This window comes from Sphaeramia orbicularis, chromosome 6 (assembly GCF_902148855.1).
Source record: "Sphaeramia orbicularis chromosome 6, fSphaOr1.1, whole genome shotgun sequence".
In the NCBI taxonomy this organism is placed as follows: Eukaryota; Metazoa; Chordata; class Actinopteri; order Kurtiformes; family Apogonidae; genus Sphaeramia; species Sphaeramia orbicularis.
Window position 1 is genome coordinate 36,097,679 of NC_043962.1, and position 21,378 is coordinate 36,119,056.

Consider the following 21,378-nt stretch of genomic DNA (forward strand, 5'->3'; position numbering starts at 1 on the left):
AACGATAATGATCTTGTGTGCAAACAGTTCACGTTCACGCCAGAAATTCATGGGGTTAAAACACTTCATTATACAGCTTTACTGAAAACACCAACTGATTCATCTGGATTTTGTATGTATATATGTATACATGTATTTATTTAGTTATTTACAACACACTGTTACTTTACCACACACATTTTCAACCATTGAAAATAATGAAGTTCTTTATTTAGCAGAAGGAGCAACATTATTTTCCATTCAATCAAATAGTTTTTCTTATATTCAGATTTTTGTCAAACAGTGGATATTTTAGTATTTAACCAGTCATTAATCCCTTTCGGTGATCACAGCTCATCACCTTCTCTGGTTCGTTTTGCCATAATGTTTAATACATTACTCTACATTCTCTTACTTTTTAGCTGTGATTTGTCAGTGACAGTAATCTGTGGCCTCTTATTTTGCTCTGGGTTAAACTCCTTTCATAGACTCTGGAGATCATTATTAGTCAAAACGTCATTAAATTGTTGATTTGTTACAAGTGGTTGTGTAATAAGCAGAATTAAGTAGATTGAATCAGTTATAATGGCAAAATAAATCACCCAGCACTTCACATCCTCATCTTTTACACAATAATTGATGTACAGATGTTGATGTGCAGTACATTTTGGGTATATCATATATTTATTTTTTTGCAGAAACACTACTTTGGTGAATGGGTTTTGTCTCTTTAATGACAAACACATACCTGTCAGGAATCTGTCCACTTGTGCATTTTACAATTCTAACATTACCGCCCCCTCAGTTTGATTTAGTGCATAGAGAACAGACAGGGACTCCCATCATGCAGAGGGGCCTTTGTCGGTCAATCGAGTGTCTTAATCATCTGGGGAATGTTGGGTGAATTCCTTTCTGCCAGCTCCCAGGAGCACAAAACACACTTTCATTACTTTAATCAGCAGGGAAACACAGCCCAGCTCAGATGAGTGATCCGGTGATGAGTTCAGTTAATTAAATATTAATTTGCACATGTTATCACAGAGTCCAAATCAAATCTTCTTGTTATTTCCAAGCGGAAAGAATAAGAACTCTCACCACTTCATATCATAGAGGAAACATTTGCCCTCATAAACTGACAGGAATGGTTAATGTAATAGTTTTTAGATAACTTTTTACACATGGTTTTTATCGTAGCTGTAGTGCTAGTGGTATGTTCTGTTTTAATAAAGTTCGCTCTTATTATGAGATGTTACGGAAAGCAATTTTGAATTTTATACTGCGTTTAAGTCACTCTAGAAATGTTGTGATTTTTACAATTGTTAACTCTGACTTTTATGCTGATTCTACACTTGTTAAATACTGACACCAGCATCTTTATACTTGGTATTGAAGATAGGGTGTGTGCATGTGTGTTGTTTTTACATTTATAACCCTTTTTATTATTATTTTTTAATCTTTATTATTGTGTTTATGTATTTGGCAGACACTTTTTTCCAAAACGACTTACAGGGGAAAACCAATCAAATCACTCAAACAATCAAATTTTCTTTATATAGCGCCAGATCACAACAAAAAAGTTATCTCATGACACTTTATATATAGAGTTGGTCAGAACCAGACTCTAAGCCAATTTACAGAAACCCAACAGAATCCTGTATACTCTATGGACTGTAACTATTTACATGTCTGATGCAAATAAATAAATGAAATGAAAAAAAAACTACACTTTTTACCAGTTGTCCTCTGGTTCCATGTTTTGCATTACCATCCAATCACAGTGCCTCTTCTGCTTTGTGCCTTCTGGTTTCTTTCTTTAGCTTCTGCTGCAGGATGCTCATAAAGCTGCTGAAAGACATTCATTTGCACACCTGCACAGTCTGCACTTTCACTGGCTTTAAATGCATCTTTTGCATTGTACAGGATGGTTGTAAGAATTCCAGCTGGTTGCTTCATGTTCATATTATAATTACCTTTTAACTATATATTTACATTACCTAAACTTAATGGTTTAATAATTAATATTACTGGATTTTTTTTCTTTCTTTCTTTCAATGCAAAATTTCTAAAATAATGAAGTTAAAATGTATTCCAGTGGTGAAATATTGAATACAAAGTTAAATAAAAACAATTCAAAGTTTATGAATTTTTGAAAAATTGGTCTCCATAAAGCAAGAGAAACACAGCTTCTATCATACATTATCATATTATTTAGATAACTTTATGCTGAATATAACTAACTCTTGGCTGCATTTTGGCCTATTAAACTTTAAATTGATATCAAAGTCTAGTTTATAAAATGTTTCATGACTTTAGAAATAAAAGCTTGATTTTTTTGGGTGCCCACAGCTTTCATAGATAGATAGATAGATGTTATTGATCCCAAACTGGGAAACTGTACAGAAATTGTGCAGCCGCAGCATGACAAAGAGTAAAAATAGAACATAAGAATAAAAAAACAGGATAAAAGAAAAAAAAATAGAATACAAGAGCAAACACACAGTACATAATAATTTAGAGAATAAAAAAGAACTGTTGAAAATCTGGAGGAACAGGATCAAACAGTAAGGAGCATTAATAAAGTGCCATGTGCAAAATAACGTGTAATTTTTCATTAAGATAATGTGTCCTCCCTCAGGTATGATGGCAGCTATAAGCCGAGCAGCTCTCCATCCCTGGAGGAGGACGAGGGCTTCAGCGACTGGACTCAGCGCAGAGAGAGACGGAGACAGCAGCGTCTGCAGGAGCTCAGTCAGGGAGGTGAGGAGGAGGAGGACGAAGAGGACGACACAAACACAGTGACTAGAGCTGAGAAGACCGCCCAGGCCTCCATCACGTCCTCCAGCCGACTCCAGAGACAGGACGCAGACGAGCCGGACAGGATGACAGCGGAGATGGAGAGGAGGAAGGACCGAGGGGAAGGGGTGATTCGAGCTGAGAGGGTGAGGAGGGAGAAAGAGAGGGAGGAAAAGGAGGAGGAGGAGGAGGAGGAGAAGAGGAGAAGGGAGGAGGTGATGCCCAGGAGGAGGGAGGAGAGTCAAAGACCTAACACAGAGGTAACATTTCCTATTATTAAACAACTGCTCTTTAAAGTTTTACATTTATCAAGATGAGTCAGTGTAAAGACAGGGCTTCTCTAGTCATCAGTCTAAATAAAAATATTCTTTAATCCATGTTTACTGTCCTAAAACACTTATTAAGTAACGTAAGCCTTGAATCAATATCTGTGATTTGTTTGTAGGTGTGTCACTAGTGTGTGTTCTCAAAAAATGTGAATATTTTGACTTTTAATTTCTTGTTAGGTCAGATGTTAAGGTTGTCAAGTCTCAGTTACAAGTACACTATATGGACAAAAGTACTGGCTCACATTGGATTCAGGTGTTTCTTTTCTAACAGGGGTCTGGGCCAAAAAACAATAATGACAAATGTCATAATATAGTTTTATATTGTTGTAAATATTGCATTGCATTGGTTAGTTTTGTTTAAATTGTTATCTTTTCCTTTTTTTTATCCATGACTCTGATTCTAAATGTTCTATCTCTACATTTCTAAAATATCTTTCATGCTGTGACTGTAAATAATAATTTTCTACCACAACTAATCATCTACTTACAGTACAATAATTTGCCCCTAGGGCAAGGGTGTCAAACATACGGCTCACGGGCCAACTCCAGCCCGCCAAAGGGTCCAGTAAGGCCCGCGGGATGAACTTGGAATGTGTAGAAATTACACTGAAGATATAATCAACCAAGAGTGTTGAACTAGTTTTAGTTCAGGTTCCACATACAGACCATTGTGATCTCAAGGAAAATAATAACATAATAACTTATAAATAATGACTCCAAATTTTCTTCTTGGTTTAATGTGGAAAAAATATCATGTTATGCTGATGAATAATGCAACTTTTCTCCTTGTTATAGTGCAGAAAATAACTTTAAAAAAAAACATTAAATTATGAAAATATTTACATGAACAAATTATCCTTTAAGAATAAAATGAGAATAACCTGAAATGTCTAAAGAAAATTATGTGCAATTTTAACAATATTCTGGTTGTTACTAAGTGTTTTGTGCCTTTGTAGAACTGATCCATAATGCTCATGTATGAGTTGAGGCATAATATTGTTAAAATTGCACTTAATTTTCTTAAGAAATTGCAGTTTTTTTTCAGGTTATTCATACCTTTTTTTGTTTGGATAGTTTGTAAATGTGAATATTTTCATAATTTAATGTTTTTGATTTTTTTGTTTTGTTTCTTTTGCACTAAAACAAAAAATAGAAGTTGTCATTATTTATAAGTCATGCTATTATTTTTTTGGTCCGGCCCACTTGAGGTTAAATTAGCCTGAATGTGGCCCTGGAACTACAATGAGTTTGACACCCCTGCCCTAGGGGATAATAAAGTACCGTGAACCATCTCACATAGGAAGAAAAAACCTCCCATTAAACTTATAAATATATATAAAAGTATAAATCGCTGATATTTTTCTATATTTAAGCAACTTTGATCTGAAGGAAAATCACTCTACTGTGTTTTACAAGCTGTTATACTTTAATGTACCTATTTATTCACAGGTTGAAAAAAGAAAAGAAGTGAAAGTGTCTTACACATCCAAGGTTTTCCTGCACCAAGAGCCAAAACACATCAACACCAACGGAGACGCCACAGATCATGAGGTGACATCATACAACAGCATCAGCCACAGCAAGACAAGAAGGTCCACCAGGTATGTAGTGAGTTCATTTAGTGAGTGTGTTCTAAATGTCTGGACACTGAACCACTTTAAACACAACTGGTCTTATGTGTTTAGCAGAGCGGTGGAGCCGGAGGAGGCGGAGGCCATCCTGGAGACGGAGCAGCGTCTGGAGAAGATCCGACGAAGCCTCCAGGAGAAGGAGAGCCAGGAGCTGGAGCATCTGAGACACCGACAAGTGGAAGCCGAACAGGAGCTAGAGCAGCTGAAGAAGAGGAGGGAGGACAGACGCCGAGTCCGGGAGGAAGAGGAGCGACGGAGGGAGGAGGAGGAGCAGCAGCGGATGGCCAAAGAGGAGGTAACAACATCTGTTTCACAGCGAAATATATCAATGTGTAGATGAGTTATTGTGTAGATATTAACAACAGCTTCCTTCTTATTGAGCTGTATACCTGGTGCATTTCTAGAATTAGTTGAATTGAAAGGATTAAGCCATAAATTTAATGTTTAATTCAGTAGTGGACGGAAAGTAGAGCAACTGTTCAGAAACTTACTGATGTCAGGGACCCAATGACTTCATTTCTACTTTTTAAAATAATTTTAACAAGCATGGTAGCACATATGTAGTTTAGTAAGGTAAATTCAATAATAGTTAATAATAATCTAGTAATAATAATAACAAGTGGTGCCAGCCACAACAAACCCCGCCCCTCGCACATATTGTAGTTTATTTTGGCGTCGATCCAGCTGGTGTCATCATGTCTATGTGTGTGTGCTGATGTCAGCATATCAATTGCCTCTATATATATATATATATGCCAAGTTTGAAGTAAATTGAAACAAAATTGATGTTTTTATAGACATTTGAAATTTCCCCCATTATAAGTAAATGGGAGAAAAAAATATATTTAAAAAATTCATTAAAAAATCTGAACTTTGACCTACTTTTCCCAAAATGTAATCACATCTCTTCTGGGTCACTGGCAATGTGTAAACCAAATTTGGCATGAATTCAACCAAAAGTTTTGGTGCTACAGACGTTTTGAAATTTTTCCTGTTATTAATAAATGGGAAAAAAAAAAGATTTTAAAAATTCATAAAAAATTTGAACTTTGACCTACTTTTTCCAAAATGTAATCAGATCTATTCTGGGTCACTGGGAATCTGTAAACCAAATTTGGTATGAATTCAACGAATAACGTTGCTGCTAGAGTGTTCACAAACAAACAAACAAACAAACAAACCAAACCAAAAACAATATCCCTTGCCTCCTCTTCGATGGGTAATATATAATCCAGATCAAAACCAGGGTGCTGATAAAGAAATTACCCTGGCATGCATGTTTTTAATGATAGGGAAAACTAGAAAAACCAAAGGAAACCTGTGAGATACAGGAAGGTCAACTCCTGATCCATCAAACTCTTGAGTTGCTACGTTGCGCTTATCCATAAGAATTTCAGATACTTATGCAGGAATTTATTAAGGGCTTGAAATAAAGTCACAACCTGAAACCAGCTAATTTATTTACCCACAACACTAAAGTGCAATATACACATTAATGCAACAGTAATATCCAAAACTCAACATTAACAGGGACCAAACTGTCTTTAGTTTCAGCTTTGAATTAGATCCATGTAATGTTTGGTTTTAACAGTGTTTTGCTCCTGCTATTTTAAGGAGGAGAAGAGGCAGATGAAGGAGGACATTGAGAGGAGGAGGATGGAGGCGGCAGAGAGGATGAAGAACCTGAGTACGACAGGTGTTGATGGAGACGAGATGTTCAGTCCCTTCAGCCCCAAAGCTCCGACTCACAAGGTAAAAACAGCTGATCCAGGCTCAGATTTAAAGCTCTGAGTGCTTTAATTCTGTTCCTTCGAGAACGCGATAATCCATTAATTTGCATATTTGTTTAACTTATTGACTTGAGTAGGATGATGTCTCTTTCATGACAAATACATGTGTTATCTTTACAGTTGAACCATTCAGTCTCAGCTTGTAAGTTGCATGTGTGTGTGTCTGTGTGTGTGTTTCTGCACCAGGAGACAGAAGCATGCTGTGTGTTTCAGGAGCTCACTGTTGACTGGAGACGTTTTGGTGTATGAACAGTGGCTAGTGTTTGGTTACAGAGCCTCCAGTCCCGAAAGATATTCTTTCATTATGAAACTAGGATAAAAATACTATTTCTGGGACTTTGGAGACTCTGTTGTCAAATGTCGTATCAGTAATTACTGATTTAAATGTTGTCACAGATTGCTGTGTGCATGACACTGCATGTCAGTTCTGCACCTCTGCATCTTGTATAGGTTTGCCTCATTCGACTTTACATTTACAGACATTGTTGCATTTTGTTGTGCTGTGATTTAAGAAAAAATGAGTAAAATGTGTTCAGATCTTATCATTATGTGGCGTGGTTCACACAAGTTGTGATGTGTAGCGTATTCAGATGACTGTGACTGTTTATGCTCTGAAAGGAGAATACAAGAACCATTAATAAGTAAAACATTAAAAAAGTCCAAAAATAAAGGGCAGTTATTCCGTGTGTGTGTGTGTGTGTGTGTGTGTGTGTGTGTATGTGTGTGTGTGTGTGTTATTGCGAACAGAGTTAAAAGCCTGAGCATCTGCACATCAGACTTTGATGTTTGAGGTCAAAAACCGACCTGAACATCAGTCATCTGCCGCAGATGGAGAAAATTAAAAGCAGTGAAACAAAGCTTTTCACCAACATGTGACAAACATGTGACCTTTGCAGTAGCTCTCCCATCATCCTCTGCTTCAGCGCTATGGTTGTTCTAATGACACAGATGTCTACTCTTTTATGGCAGTGTGAGCAGAGCTGTAATTTACACAACTCCAAACCAAAGCAGAAACACAGAAAATGTCTAACATGTTTTTGTTTTTTAGATCACAGAGAGAACAGAGTCCCTGAACCGTTCCCTGAAGAAAAGGTAAATATGTTTAACAATACACTCAGTATCCTTATCATGGCAGCACAATTTGCTGTTATCATTTTGTTTTATGCATATTATAACACATTACACACATTCCTAAAATTCAACCTGAAATCTGTTTTACATTTTTAATATTGACTCAGTATCTATCCTAATTTGTTGAATTTATCAGCCTTTAAACTGGCCTAGGACGATAAGAATAACTTTTATTTCTGAAAAAATTGTAATAACTTAATATCTATATCTATCTATCTATCTATCTATCTATCTATCTATCTATCTATCTATCTATCTATCTATCTATCTATCTATCTATCTATCTATCTATCTATCGATATAGATAGATAGATAGATAGATAGATAGATAGATAGATAGATAGATAGATAGATAGATAGATAGATAGATAGATAGATATAGATATGTTTGTTTTTTTTTTTTTCAATGTACAGAATCTAACATTATAGATAGTTATGTAATGTAACATAACATTATAGATACAACACACAAAATACAACACAGAAAACATAACACATAAAACAAAACACGTAACACATACAGCGCAACACACATTATTTTCAATACAATAGCAAAAAAGCTGCAATTATGTGTTCTTTGTTCAAACAGAAAAGCATATTAAGAATGAAAATAAGTATTGCTTTAAAAAAAAAAAATGGAGGCGTTTACAGCCCTAAGACTCCTCCAAGTTATCACATCCAGGAAGTGAGAACAAAAGCTAAAGCATCCTAAAATATGTTGAATGGTACATATTGATAAACAGTGTGCATGAAGTTTATTGATTACCTCTGCCAGGAGGTATTGGGATCGCTTTGCTTGTGTGTTCGCGTGCGTGCTTGTTTGTTAGCAAGATAATTCAAAAAGTTATGGATGGATTTTCATGAAATTTTCAGGAAATGTTGATACTGGCACAAGGAAGAAATGATTAAATTTTGGTGGTGATCGGGGGGGGGCAGATCTGTCTTGGCGGAGGTCTGCGCTCTCCGAGTGCTTTTCTTGTTTATTGATTTATTTTGCACATACAGAACACTGATCAAAGACATAATAAAACAGTAAAGGTGCAGGGAGTGGCAGAAAGCCTAAAATGGCTTGTTTTAAAGCCTCCACTTTATAAATACATAAACATTATAAAAGTTATGAGACTTCCATAGTCCATACACATTCAGAATTCATTAAAAAAAAAGAAAGACAAAATAAAAATATATAGATATATCAATGCAAGATCGTAATTGATTAACTTAAATATTTCTTCAAGGATATCTGTGATGTGGTATTTCCAGGAACATGTGAAAATTGGCTCCACAGTTTACACCCTCTATACCTAATACAAAACTGAGCTCTTGATGTGACACATTTAGGCAAATGAAAATGTTGATTTTGACGAGTATTGTATCTATGAACTGCAGCATTGGTTATAAAGTACAAAATGAAATGCTCTGGCAAGGAACTTTGATTATACAGAATTTTATACATAAGAATATAAATTTGGTAGATATTAATATTAAAAATATTAAGTACATTTAGTTTGAAGAATAAATTATAAATTCAGTAAAATATGAAGTGAAACCCTCCGTCAGTTTTGCAGCTGATCCCTGTAGGCCACCGTACACCCTGATCAGACCTGCCTTTAGCCAAGCAGGTTTCAGCCTTTTTTCTGTGGGTTCCTGTTTGTTTGTGCAGCAGGTCTGCTGGTTTAGCAGCTGCCGTCTGAAGGTAAACACTGATGAGAGGGCCGGCCTCCTCTCCCTCTCGGTGCATCATTCTCCTCAGGCGTGATTTATGGCTGAGTTTAACTCCGTCCAGATGCAGGCGCCTGTGTTTTCTCTGGTGGATGGTGAGGTACAGCGGCTCCAGGCAGTCTGCTGCAGGAAGTTATCAGCTCAGAGGAGAAGTTTTAGTTTTAAAGAACTGTACCAGGAACAGAGAGGCGGGATGTCAGAGGGCAGCTGGAGCTCTGACAACAGGACGGTTAAGAACAAATTTCACAACACAAACAGTCAGAAAACACCGTCACCTTCCAGTGAGTGCATGAGAATGTGCTCATTTCATAGACGAAGTGTTGGATCATTTCAGGTGGTTCCATCAGTCATCACTTCAGCTGCCGTCATAAAACCTCTTCTGAAAAGTGGGCGTGGCTTTGCAGCATCGCAACATGTCGTGACAAATGATTCAGATGATCAATGATGTTTTGTCCCGTGTTGTAAAGAAATGACATCATCCAGCAGCAGAGTTCGTATCTCTAAAGGAATAAAAAAAAAATTTGGGGAGTGTTCAGTTTTTATAGAAGACAGTGGAGGTTTGGACAGCTGGAGGGAACAACAAAACTCCTCCAGGATCTTCAGAGAAATAGTTTATACAAAGCTTCATTCATCCATAAAACTCAGATGTGAGTCAGATGCTGGAGGACACATTTGCTACTCGAACACCAAGTTTTCACTTCTTCCTCATATTTGTTCAGGTTATTAACATTTTATTGTGAAAGGACAGTTCATTTATGTAAATTTTTTTTTTATGTAATTTTACCTTTTTTTACACTAAAAGAGAAAATTTGGTTATTTTGATAGTGTTTTACTGGTCTGATCCACTTGATATTCTTTTTTTGTATTTTTTTGCTTTTATGTAGGAAATGACAAATGAAGAAGTGTGGTAGAAAGATAGTAAATACTCTACGAGGGCTGTTCAATAAGTTCATGGCCTCACCCAGAAATACTGGTTGTTATAATACAGGATGTTACATTCTTTCGTGATGGGATAGTGATGCTTGAACATCGATGGACCAAGTGCATTGCTGTAAATGGAGATTATGTTGAAAAATAAAATATAAATTATCAGTCTGTGTTGTTCTGTTCTGGGTGAGGCCATGAACTTATTGAACGGCCCTCGTACATGCAACAAGGTCAGATGCAGGATGATGCAGTTTATTGTCTGCATCATTAATCCTTCAAATGTGGGAAAATCTGAGAAGAAAAGACATGGACTGTGGATGTTAAGATGAAAATTTTACTGCCTTAAACTCCTAAGACTGGAGGATGAACCTTAGCCAAATATTTTAATTAGAAACATGGTTGACATTTCTTCTTTCTCACTCTTTAAAATACTTTGCTAAGGAAACAACCAAATTAGTATCAGAAAAAAATGAAGACTAATCTTAACAATAAGTGAAAAGAAATAAAAAATAAAAAGATTTGATCATCAGGCAAGATGAGGCATAAAATGGAATATTCTGAATATTTCCGTACACCCGTGAAATTTTCCACTGTTTTCATTCAATTTTTTGTAAAGACTAAATAGGATTACTTTGTTTTGTTGCATATTCGAAATAAACTAAACTAAGTTTTGTTAGATTTGATGGATTGACATGGCTCTATTTCTTGTTATGTTTTTAACAGTAACAGCTTTAAGAAGACACAACCCCCCGTCCTGCTGACAAAGATCGACAACAAGCTGGAGCAGTACACTCACGCTGTGGAGGTCAGTAAAAAAAAAAAAAAAGACCCATATACAACCTTTTGTGTCTTTATTTTTTAATAAATCAGGTGGGATGTAGCTTCACTGAAGTACTACAGCTACTACAATCTTGTGGAACCAACACATTTATGCAACCTGAAAATACAAAATACATACAGTACAATACAACACATTGCCTTTAGCTCACTGCCTTTATCTTCTTTTTATCTATTTTCATATATGTAAGTTTGGATAGAAATCCACAGGTTCACATTCTGTTCTTACTTGGTTAAACTGGTAATAATCAGCTTTGTAAAATGTATTTAAATAAACAGCATTTTTTCCACCTTACATTCATGATCTGTGTGAAAGAACTCATGGCAAAAAGAGCTTGAATAAACATATGAACAGGGAAATTAAATGGATGAAAAAATGACCCTCATGTGCAAAGACCTTCACTCTTTACTCCACTACAGCTGGTTATTACAGATGATTTTCCTGCCCACGGTGTCATTTCCCAGCAGGTTCAAAGCCTTATTGTCTCACTGTGTTTTAACCCCTAAACAGAAATAAATGTTCTCCGGGTCAGTCCTGAAGTCGCCAGCATGGAGCTAAAATTATAAAGAGCAGATGTCAGAAGTCATGAGGTTGTAAAATCCAAAGGGTTAATTCTCCAGGAAATTGGAAATCTGGTTAGTATTTGGCATTTTCACCTTTAGACTCTGTTTTCTGCCGAGTCAGAGGCTTGTGATGTTGCTGTTTTAAAGCCGCTGAGGGACGAAACGCCGCTCTGACCTTTATTGTGCCAAGGTCCCAAATCTCGGCAGCACCTGGGTCATGACGTCACCGTTGACTGTTTTTGTATCTGCGTGTGTCGGGCAGATATACAGCAGGAATATCTGACATTCAGAGGTTTTTATTTTTATTCTTCCGTTCCCTGTTTTCACTCCTCACCTCTGGCGGTTCCCACGTTGATTAACAGTGTGCAGTTTGACCTGGGGTTAACAGCAGACACTCTTATTTATGGAGCACTTAAAAAAAGAAAACAGGTTTAACACAACGAGCTGCAAAGGTTGGAAATTACAGCCCTGAAGAAGAAAGGATTCTCTCAACTCTTTAGGAGATGAGATAACACCTTTAAGTCACATAAATCAGTATTTTGATCAGTCTCAGTTTTGTCCCAACAGTAATAAATATTATTTATGTGTAACACCATCACACAATCTGACAGTATGGAAGACAAAGGCTGCCCAAATAACTCTACATGATTTAATCAAATCTAAAAAAGTAATAAAGTGAACATAATAATAATGCATGTATTATTAAAAAATAATCCATGTTTTATTTTGATGTCAAAGGCAAGTAGAAATGAAGTTTACACAGAATTTGTAAAGAAATGTTCAAACATGGAATTCAGTTGCTGCCTGAATTAACCCATTAAGATCCAAACATCCCCAGCGACTAAAAGCATCTACTGATATAAACTATTTAATACCTGTTGATCCACTAATCCTATCAATACATGTAAATATACTCAGTGCCAATGAAAACGCAACACTTGAATGTGTTTTATTGTTCCTGAGCTGCAACAGTATGTTTCAGTTTCACCTGTATAAGATAATCCCAGACAATTTCTTAACAACCTGAGACGGGTTGAGCTATTGTCACGCTTGAATGAAATTGTCTGCATTCATAAGACTTGTTTTTCTCACTGCTCAGCAATGAACTGCTCAACTTCAGGAATTGTGGTCAGTTAAGGAGTGGTCATGTTCTGTATATAAAGGCAAGCTGAAAAGCACCAAAATAATTTGCAATAACTCAGCGATGCCTAGACTGACACGTGACCAAAGATGCCATGCTATGGGGCTCCTGGAGGCCGGAATCTCTGCTCGGCAGGTGGCGCGCCGTTTTGGATGCAATGTGTCCACCATAGTCAAGATGCAACAGAGGCATGAAGAAACTGGCTCAACTGCAGACAGACCTCGCCCTGGACGAGCACGTGTGACCACGCCACAGCAGGATCACTACATTGAGCTGCAGCACCTCTGGGACCGCTTTGTGACTTTTGGTTTTGGGGGTCCTTGAGTTTCTTCCTTTATCCTTATTTTTTGTCAACAAATTTGGATGTGATTTTTTATTTTTACTGTATAGAAACGGCCTATGATTAATTACAAAGAGCTTATGGAATAAAAATCCTCATCGATTTAAAAAATATATATAAGAATCTTCAAGTGTTGCGCTTTCATTGGCACTGAGTATAATTGGTGTAAAATGCAGTTCATCATCTTTTCATGGTCATCAGATATGACCCATTCGGACGTTCAGAGGCTCCGTAGTTACCGTGGAATCACCGTCATCTTCTGCAATATTGATTCTCTAGTAAAACCAACAGTTTTATAAATGACAGTAAATGAAGATACATAGTTTATGTTCAGTTACTGATATGTTTTACTGAAAAAGTCACCCTTTCTTCATTTTTCTGTGTTTTTGATATAATAACCCTTAACTTTAAACTGAACTTCAATGAACATCTACTTCATCACTATATTAAATACAGGAAAATACCTGATTTTCACTTAAAAATGCAAAACACAGAGCACAATATTAGAGTAAATGGTAATAAATCACTCAACTTAAATATAGAGAAAAACCTACTTTGGATTTGCCACAGAAATAGCACTGGGTCTTTATGGGTTAAATTAATTTACACAGATGTTACGTATTAAAAATATAATGCTGTGATACTGGCAGAATAACAATGAAAATACAGTTTAATAGCATTTGCAAACCAAAAGATGACTGAATTGACATCAACACAACCATAACAATGTCTGAAGTTGTAAATGGGATGAATTGAAGCAAACTGTTTTCCCCAAACTAACAAAAAACAGATTATAATTTCATTTTATAAACGTATGACTACACCAGTGTACAGAACACTAACTTCTTCTCATTGTGCAGAACTCCCAGGAGGGCTGGCCAGTGAAGGCAGCACCAGTCGACCTGCCCAGTGCACCTGAAGTGGTCTCCTCCAAGAAGAACCTGTTTGAGGCCGGAGACGCCTGGAGTCAGAGTCCCACCAAAGGACCATCCTGCAAGGTGACATAACGCTCATGTCGGCGTCAAAGATTCAATAGCAAAAATCGCTCATCATGTGTTAATGTGGTATGTGTTTGGGAGTCTGTTCTGTGCTGGAAGTAGCACGTATGTGGATTTATGGATTTGTAAGTTGTAAACTGTTGCAGCACTGAGGAACTTCATTCTCCAAACAGGAAGAAGTGCATTTAGGTTGTTTTCATGATTTTAGCAACAGAGACAATCATAAGCATAGAAATGACTCAGATGTCTGTCTGCCATCTGTCTGTCTGTCCTCCCACCCATTCATCCATGTCCGTCTGTATAAGGGTCAAAACACAGTAATGTCCCGTCAGAGAGCGAACTTTAATTGATTGTCATTCCAACATTTATCTCAGTGTGAAGTAGCTCCTTGTTTTGGATAATCCCTTATGGTCCAACTAAAGCAAAAATGAATTTAAAAGTAAAAATGTGGGTCATTTAGCAACACTAATCTGTCAAATTGTCTCTAAAATGTCCCGTCAGAGAGATTTTGAATATCGTGTTTTGACCCATGATCGGTCCAATTCTGTCCAGTTTTGTCTAACTTGTTGTTCATGATATTGTCTGTTCACTGCTTACTTCACAATATTAGAGCTATCACAGTATAAGGGATGGGGTGGATGTGGGTCAGTCGGGAGTAATCACTGTGTGTAAATAATTTAAATTTAAAATAAAGTTGACCTCCGATGAGAGGGGGTGGTGCCCAAAAAAAAAAAATGTAAATGAGGAAAAAGTTCACATAATCGCACATTTGTTGCTGTTAAAACCTGCCTGACAAATATAGATTTTTTAAGTCATACTTTCATTTCTCCAGTAGTAAAACAACCTGCATTATTTTATCCCATTAAACTAATTTTGGAATAATTCAGCATCACTGTGAGTTGTCTAAAGGGCACCATGTAGTTGCATTTTGTTTGGTTGTTGAAAACATAATACCAAAACGTGTTCCACACTTTCATCGCCATTTGCTCTGGACACTGTCTGAACAATCAAAAATAATGTGGTTTTGTGAAGGAGGACAAAAATCAACATCATCACAAGTTTAGCTTTGGTATGGTTCAAGGTTTTTATCATTAACGAAAACTAACGAAATGACCAAAACTAGAATTGAAAAAACATTTTCGTTAACTGAAATAAATAAAAACTATTAAAAGAAAAAAATGATAACTAACTGAAACTGTATTATGTGCTAGCAAAACTAAGTAAAACGTATGAAAATTATGGATAAAATTCTCTTCATTTTCATCTTTGTCAGTGTCGTTTTGGCACGAAAGCGATTTATTTCGCTCTAGCATTTTTAGCTAGCGGCACCATACAGTACTTCACGGTCCGTCACTTCTCATCACTCGTGGTTAGAGTCATCTTCTGGTCCCCACTCTACCTGGAAACATGGAGACTAAAGTTGGGAGAAAGCAGCACAGTCCTGTCTTGGATTTATTTGAATACCACGGCGAAGAAGATAAAAGATACAACAAAACTAAAATTAATACTAAAACTAAACTAAAACTAAGCATTTAGGGAAAAAAATGAAAACTAATAAAAAACTAGCAAACCTGCTCTAAAAACAAATTAAAACTAACTGAATTAGAGACAAAAAAAGTCAAAACTAAATAAAACTGAACTATAATGAAAAATCCAAAACTATTATAACCTTGGTATGGTTTTAGTTGTTTGCACATTACATACAATAAAATGGAAAAAAAGAAAAAAAAAAAGAAAATGTCGAAATCTAAACACAAATGCAAGTACTTTTTCTTAAAAATTAAATTATCATATTAAAATCCCTGAAACTAATCCATACACAGGTATCAGTAAAACCTAGACAAGAGCCAAAACAATGTAGTTTACACAGACAGAATTGTAGAGTTAGATGTTGAGATACAATATGAAAAATATATGAGACACTATAAATTTTGGTAGATTTGGGTCCTTTTCAAAGGTAATATAAATGTTGATGTAAATTGTTGCAAAGAGATGGCCCTCCATATTGAAGTGAATATTGATTAACAGAAGTCTGACTGTACGGAAGAGGTCAAAGGGTCAAACTAATGTAAGACCCTAAATTAATAGTTTTTTAGACACAAGAATTCTGTTCTTTCCTCCTAAATTCCTGTTTTTTGTCACTGTCCTTCTGTTTGATTCCATCTGTGAAACACTCACTTAGATGTAAATATGAAGACTCATCAAAAAGCACTGACAAAATCCCCTTTTATTTTCATTCCTCCAATCAGGATGCAGAGGGGTTGAAAGTGGGCGTGGCCAGTCTGATCACTCAGTGGGTGAAGGGTCCGACAGACAGCAAACTGTCGCCCTGCAAACCCAGTGTAAGTCACAAACACAACACCTTTATTCTCCTCTGTATTTCTTAACCTTTTTATTTATTTGCATTAGTGTCAGAGCTGGAAGTTGAGGCATGAATTAAATTCCTTTCAGCGTGTTTGGCAGGACTTGATGAGCAGAGCAGCTGGACTGATTGTGAAATGGTGCGTTCAGGGGCAGAAAGTTAGTTATGTGAGGTTTCCCTCTAGTGGAGAAATAACAACCGTCTAAGCCAGGGGTGTCAAACTCATTTTAGTTCAGGGGCCACATTCAGCTAAATTTGATCTGCAGTGGGCCGAACCAGTAAAGTAATAACATAATAATATATAAATAATGTCAACTCCAAACTTTTCTCATGTTTTACAGAGAAAAAAGTAAAATTAAACAATGAAAATGTTTACATCTACAAAAAGTCGTTTCAAACAATGTGAATAACTTGAACAAACTGAAAGAATAAGTGTAATTTTAACAATATTCTGCCTCAGTTTATCATTTACACATGTTCAATATAACGTACAGATCACAGTGGATCTACAAACACACAAAACATTTAGTATCAGGCAGAATATTGTTAAAATTGCACTTATATTTCTTAAGACATTTCAGGTTTTTCACATTTGTTCAGATTATTCTCATTTTTCATGAAATTATACTTTGTTTTAGTGTAAATACATGAAAATATTTACATTTACAAAGAGAAAATTGTGGAGTTGAGTATTTATAGATTATTATGATAGTATTTTACTGGTTTGACCCACTGGATATTTAATTGTTCTGCATGTGGAACCAGAACTAAAATGATGTTAATTTCTTAATATCTATTTTTGCATTTCACAAATTCATCCCAAGGGCCAGACTGGACCCTTTTGGTGGGCCGGATTTGGCCCCCGGGCCGCATGTTTGACACCTATGGTCTAAGCTTTAGCTGGTATCAGGCTCTGTGCATTTTCCCTGAAGTTTCCAAGACTTTAAAATGTTCTTGTTTAATAACTTTTTATTCATTATATTTATTTAATTACATAAACTGTTGAATTATGAAAATATGAATTTATTCATAACTGGTAAATGCAGACTGACCTCATATATTACATTTATATTAATGAGTAAAATAGTAGAAATAGAAGTAAAAGTGGTTCAGAAAACTGATGGAGGGATGTTTAGAAATCAAAGAAAGAACAAAAAAAGTAAATACAATATTCATTCTTATGTATTTATTTCATGTTTGCTTACAGTAGAAGTGATTATCTGCAACCTTATAAAAACTGTGACAAAAATTGGATTGAAAGTTTAGATGAATATATTTAGTAGGCATTTTTTGGTATGTTCTGTGACTATTTCATGACAAAAACGCTGTATCCATCTGCCATATGCATCATCTCTGTCTGCATCATCTCAGATTTTACATCAGCCGACACTTTAAGTCAGTGATAGATTTCAGGTTTGGTGAGTTTAAAGACACAATAAATAAAAAACCACATGATACCAAGATTTCAACTATGTAGTTATCGATGTTTTGTTTTTTGCTTTATACTCTGTAAAAAGGTGTTGCATCTTTTTGTTACAACACCTCAAACTATTGCCTTTAAATTGTATTTTTTTTTTATGCATACTGATGACAGACACCAGCCAAAACATATTGGTCTACATTTAGAATTAAATAAAGTTCTTCTGCTGGAGTTCTTCACCTGTAGTTAGTTTTGCTTCATCTCTATGCACCTTGGACGTAGGTGAAGTTGTTCCAGAACCTTCTATTTAGATTTGTGTTTGCTTTGTCAGGATGTGAAGGCTGGAGATGTGATGCAGAAGAGGAACATGTGGGAGGTCATAGGTGACTCATCAGGGAGGGCGGGACAAAAGGCAAAGGTATGTAACTAATTCTACTTCATCTAAACCCTTAAGTCACCATAAGGACCCAAACATACATCACCGACCAAAACCATTTACTGATCTAAAATGTTGAATACCTGTTTATCCATTAATTCTATCAACACATGTAAATAATTGGTGTAAAATGCAGTTTGTCATCTTCTCATGGTCATCACATATGACCCATTTGGACGTTCAGAGGCTCCATAGTAGAGTTTGATCAATGACAGTGGATGGAGACACTTGGTTTATGTTCAGATAATGATATATTTTGCTGAAAAAGTCACCTTTTCTTCAGTTTTCTCTGTTTTTGATATAATAATCCTCAACTTTAATATGACTTTTTTTATGACTATTTACATGATCAGTGAATTAACCCTTTCATGCATGAATTATGAGATTTTTTTCTGACTATTTTTATTCCTCTTTAGGCATGAAAAAAAAACAATGTGATTGAAATTTTTTTATGAACCCATTTTTCATGAAGTTACAAAAATGTCCACTCAGCTGGACATCATGTGTTTCATTTTTGAAGCGACATACTGAGTGAAAACTATGAAATAAAAACATTTTTAATGTTGCTAGTCTGATAATTTCTCACATTTTAACACACTATAATACTAGCTATTTCACACTCAGATAATATGCAAAAAAACATGTTTTTGTTTTTTTTGTTTTTTTTAAACTGTTAATTATAGTCAAAAAACAATTAGCAATGGATTTATACTCAGATATGTTACTGCAGATCAGGTTTATCAAGAACAGGAAAGTTACAGTAATGGAATGAATTACAGTGTATGGGATGATGCATCAGTGTCCACTGTGTTGGCTGATATGGAACTACAACAAATCCATGAATATACAAGAGAACAGCTGGAGAATAACTGTTCACTGGAGTGACCACTATGCATGATAGGGTTAAATATAGTAAAATACCTGATTTACACTAAAAACAGCAAAATACAGAGGATAATAGAATAAATGGTAATAAATCACTTAAGAAAGGTTAAAATAGAGATAAAAATACTTTTGGGAACTGACACAAAAGTAGCAGTGGGTCTTTATGGGTTAACCCAGACCTGATTTATCAATACCTAACCTTCAATCTACATGTGACCTTTAACCTCATACCCTCTGAAAGGTCCTTGTTCTGAGATTCACGTGGATGGAATAGATTAGACTTCGTAGTGTTTTTACTTAATATACATTATATTGATAAAAGTACTGGGACAAGACGTCACACCATTGCACCTATTATTAGGGCTGGTCTGATATTTCTGAAAATGTTACTGTGATAACAATTTTGGTATCAATAACTATTATATAAATATATAAATATATATATATATATATATATATATATATGTATATGTATATATATATATATATATATATATATATGTATATGTATATATATATATATGTATATGTATATATATGTATATATATATATATATATATATATATATATATATATATATATATATATATATATGTCAAAGTATTATTTGTTTTAAGATTAAAAGCTAATTTTTCTTCAAGAGTAAGAGTTACTAGTGGTTTAAAAGGATTATTTATGGTAAGAACAAAGGCAAACGCTTCTAGAGCTACAATTAAAAACAGTAAAAAAAAAAAGAGTCTTGCAACATTGAGTAAAATTAAGTAAAAGCAAACTTTGAAGCTTTTGTAAGCATTTCAGCTGACAAATCTAACTCTGAAAATGGAAGAAAACATACAGCAATAATATTGATCATACTATAGAAGGAGCCCAGCCCCCTGTTAACGACAAAGCACTATAATTTAATGTGTCCCAGTTATTTGAATGGTGGTGTTGATTGTAACACACATTTTATTGTGCTGTATCAGAGTCATCCCACTGTTTTTATCATTGATTATCCTTACATGTACTGTAAACAGCAGGTCCAGTGTTTAGTGCCAACAGAACTCTTTATAAATGTTTTAGTGCCCACACATTAACCATCATGTAGTTTCCACGCACAGAAAAATATTTAATATTTCAGGAAAATAATTAAGTTCTTAAAAAAAAAGTTGTCATTGAACATATTGAAGGGTCTGGTAAATCATTCAATACTATATTTTTGTGTGATGAAATAAATGAGGCTTGGTTTAACAACTTAAATTTAAGTATTCAATATTCAGTTAAATTACACCAAATGATGTGTTTCTTCAGTAAACTATCTTGTACCATTATTATAAAATAAGTTTGACATTTTCTGTATCAATAGGATTTTAAATGCAGATGAGAAGATCTCAGTGAATAATCTGAATGTTGTGTCTTGTCTCTTCAGAACGCCACAGGTGGTAAAAAATACAAATTCGTCGTCACTGGTCATGGAAAGTATGAGAAAATCCCTGTGGACAAAGAGGACGGAGGAGAGTTTGGTAACGGTAAGAAAACTGACAGGAAGGAAACAACATTACTGCAGATAATCACAATAATCTACAGGTTTTTATTCTTAAAATCAGTGTCAACTAGTCGCATCAGCTGCACATTTATGAGTAATCTAATTACACTGGAGGTGAATCTGTCTGAGGTGAAGGTGAAACTCAAATAACTCTCCAAACATTTAACTGAAACTTTATTTTAGATGTTCACATTTAAAAAAACAGTTCAAATCACTTTAAATAAAAGAAGACAAGCAATAATATAAGTATGTTCAATGAGATGCGACATGTCTGGACACTTAGATTTAAAGTGTTAAATATAAATTTCATGATCAGAATCTGAATGACACTGGGATTTGGGTTATTTTTACTTTAAATAGACATTTTTATTACAATTTATAAGACAGTGAGATCTTAAATAATAACATTTTTGAGACTAAATTACCCATTCTGGATGTAGGTTCTCTCATCTGGACTTTGGAAAATCGCTTAAAATAAAATTATTAGGGTGTTTTTAGATTTGAGCTCCACAAATAAACTGTCATCACGGGGAAAACTTTGCTTCAAATTTATTTTAAAAGTTTCTACAG

General features: G+C 35.2%; 1 protein-coding gene across 4 annotated transcripts in view; it reads left to right on the plus strand.

Moving 5' to 3' along the window:
* The window catches only part of lsp1a (lymphocyte specific protein 1 a), a 49,306-nt gene that overhangs the window by 20,883 nt on the left and 7,045 nt on the right, over positions 1 to 21,378 (plus strand). For 3 of the 4 annotated variants that reach the window (XM_030137309.1, XM_030137307.1, XM_030137306.1), the window contains exons 4-13: positions 2,615 to 3,032; positions 4,551 to 4,702; positions 4,787 to 5,027; positions 6,347 to 6,484; positions 7,571 to 7,614; positions 11,023 to 11,104; positions 14,042 to 14,179; positions 16,429 to 16,521; positions 18,293 to 18,379; positions 20,692 to 20,791. In XM_030137309.1, the coding sequence (XP_029993169.1) occupies positions 2,615 to 3,032; positions 4,551 to 4,702; positions 4,787 to 5,027; positions 6,347 to 6,484; positions 7,571 to 7,614; positions 11,023 to 11,104; positions 14,042 to 14,179; positions 16,429 to 16,521; positions 18,293 to 18,379; positions 20,692 to 20,791 (1,493 nt within the window). The remainder of the gene's footprint in view (positions 1 to 2,614; positions 3,033 to 4,550; positions 4,703 to 4,786; positions 5,028 to 6,346; positions 6,485 to 7,570; positions 7,615 to 11,022; positions 11,105 to 14,041; positions 14,180 to 16,428; positions 16,522 to 18,292; positions 18,380 to 20,691; positions 20,792 to 21,378) is intronic. The other variant, XM_030137310.1, reaches the window with a different exon arrangement.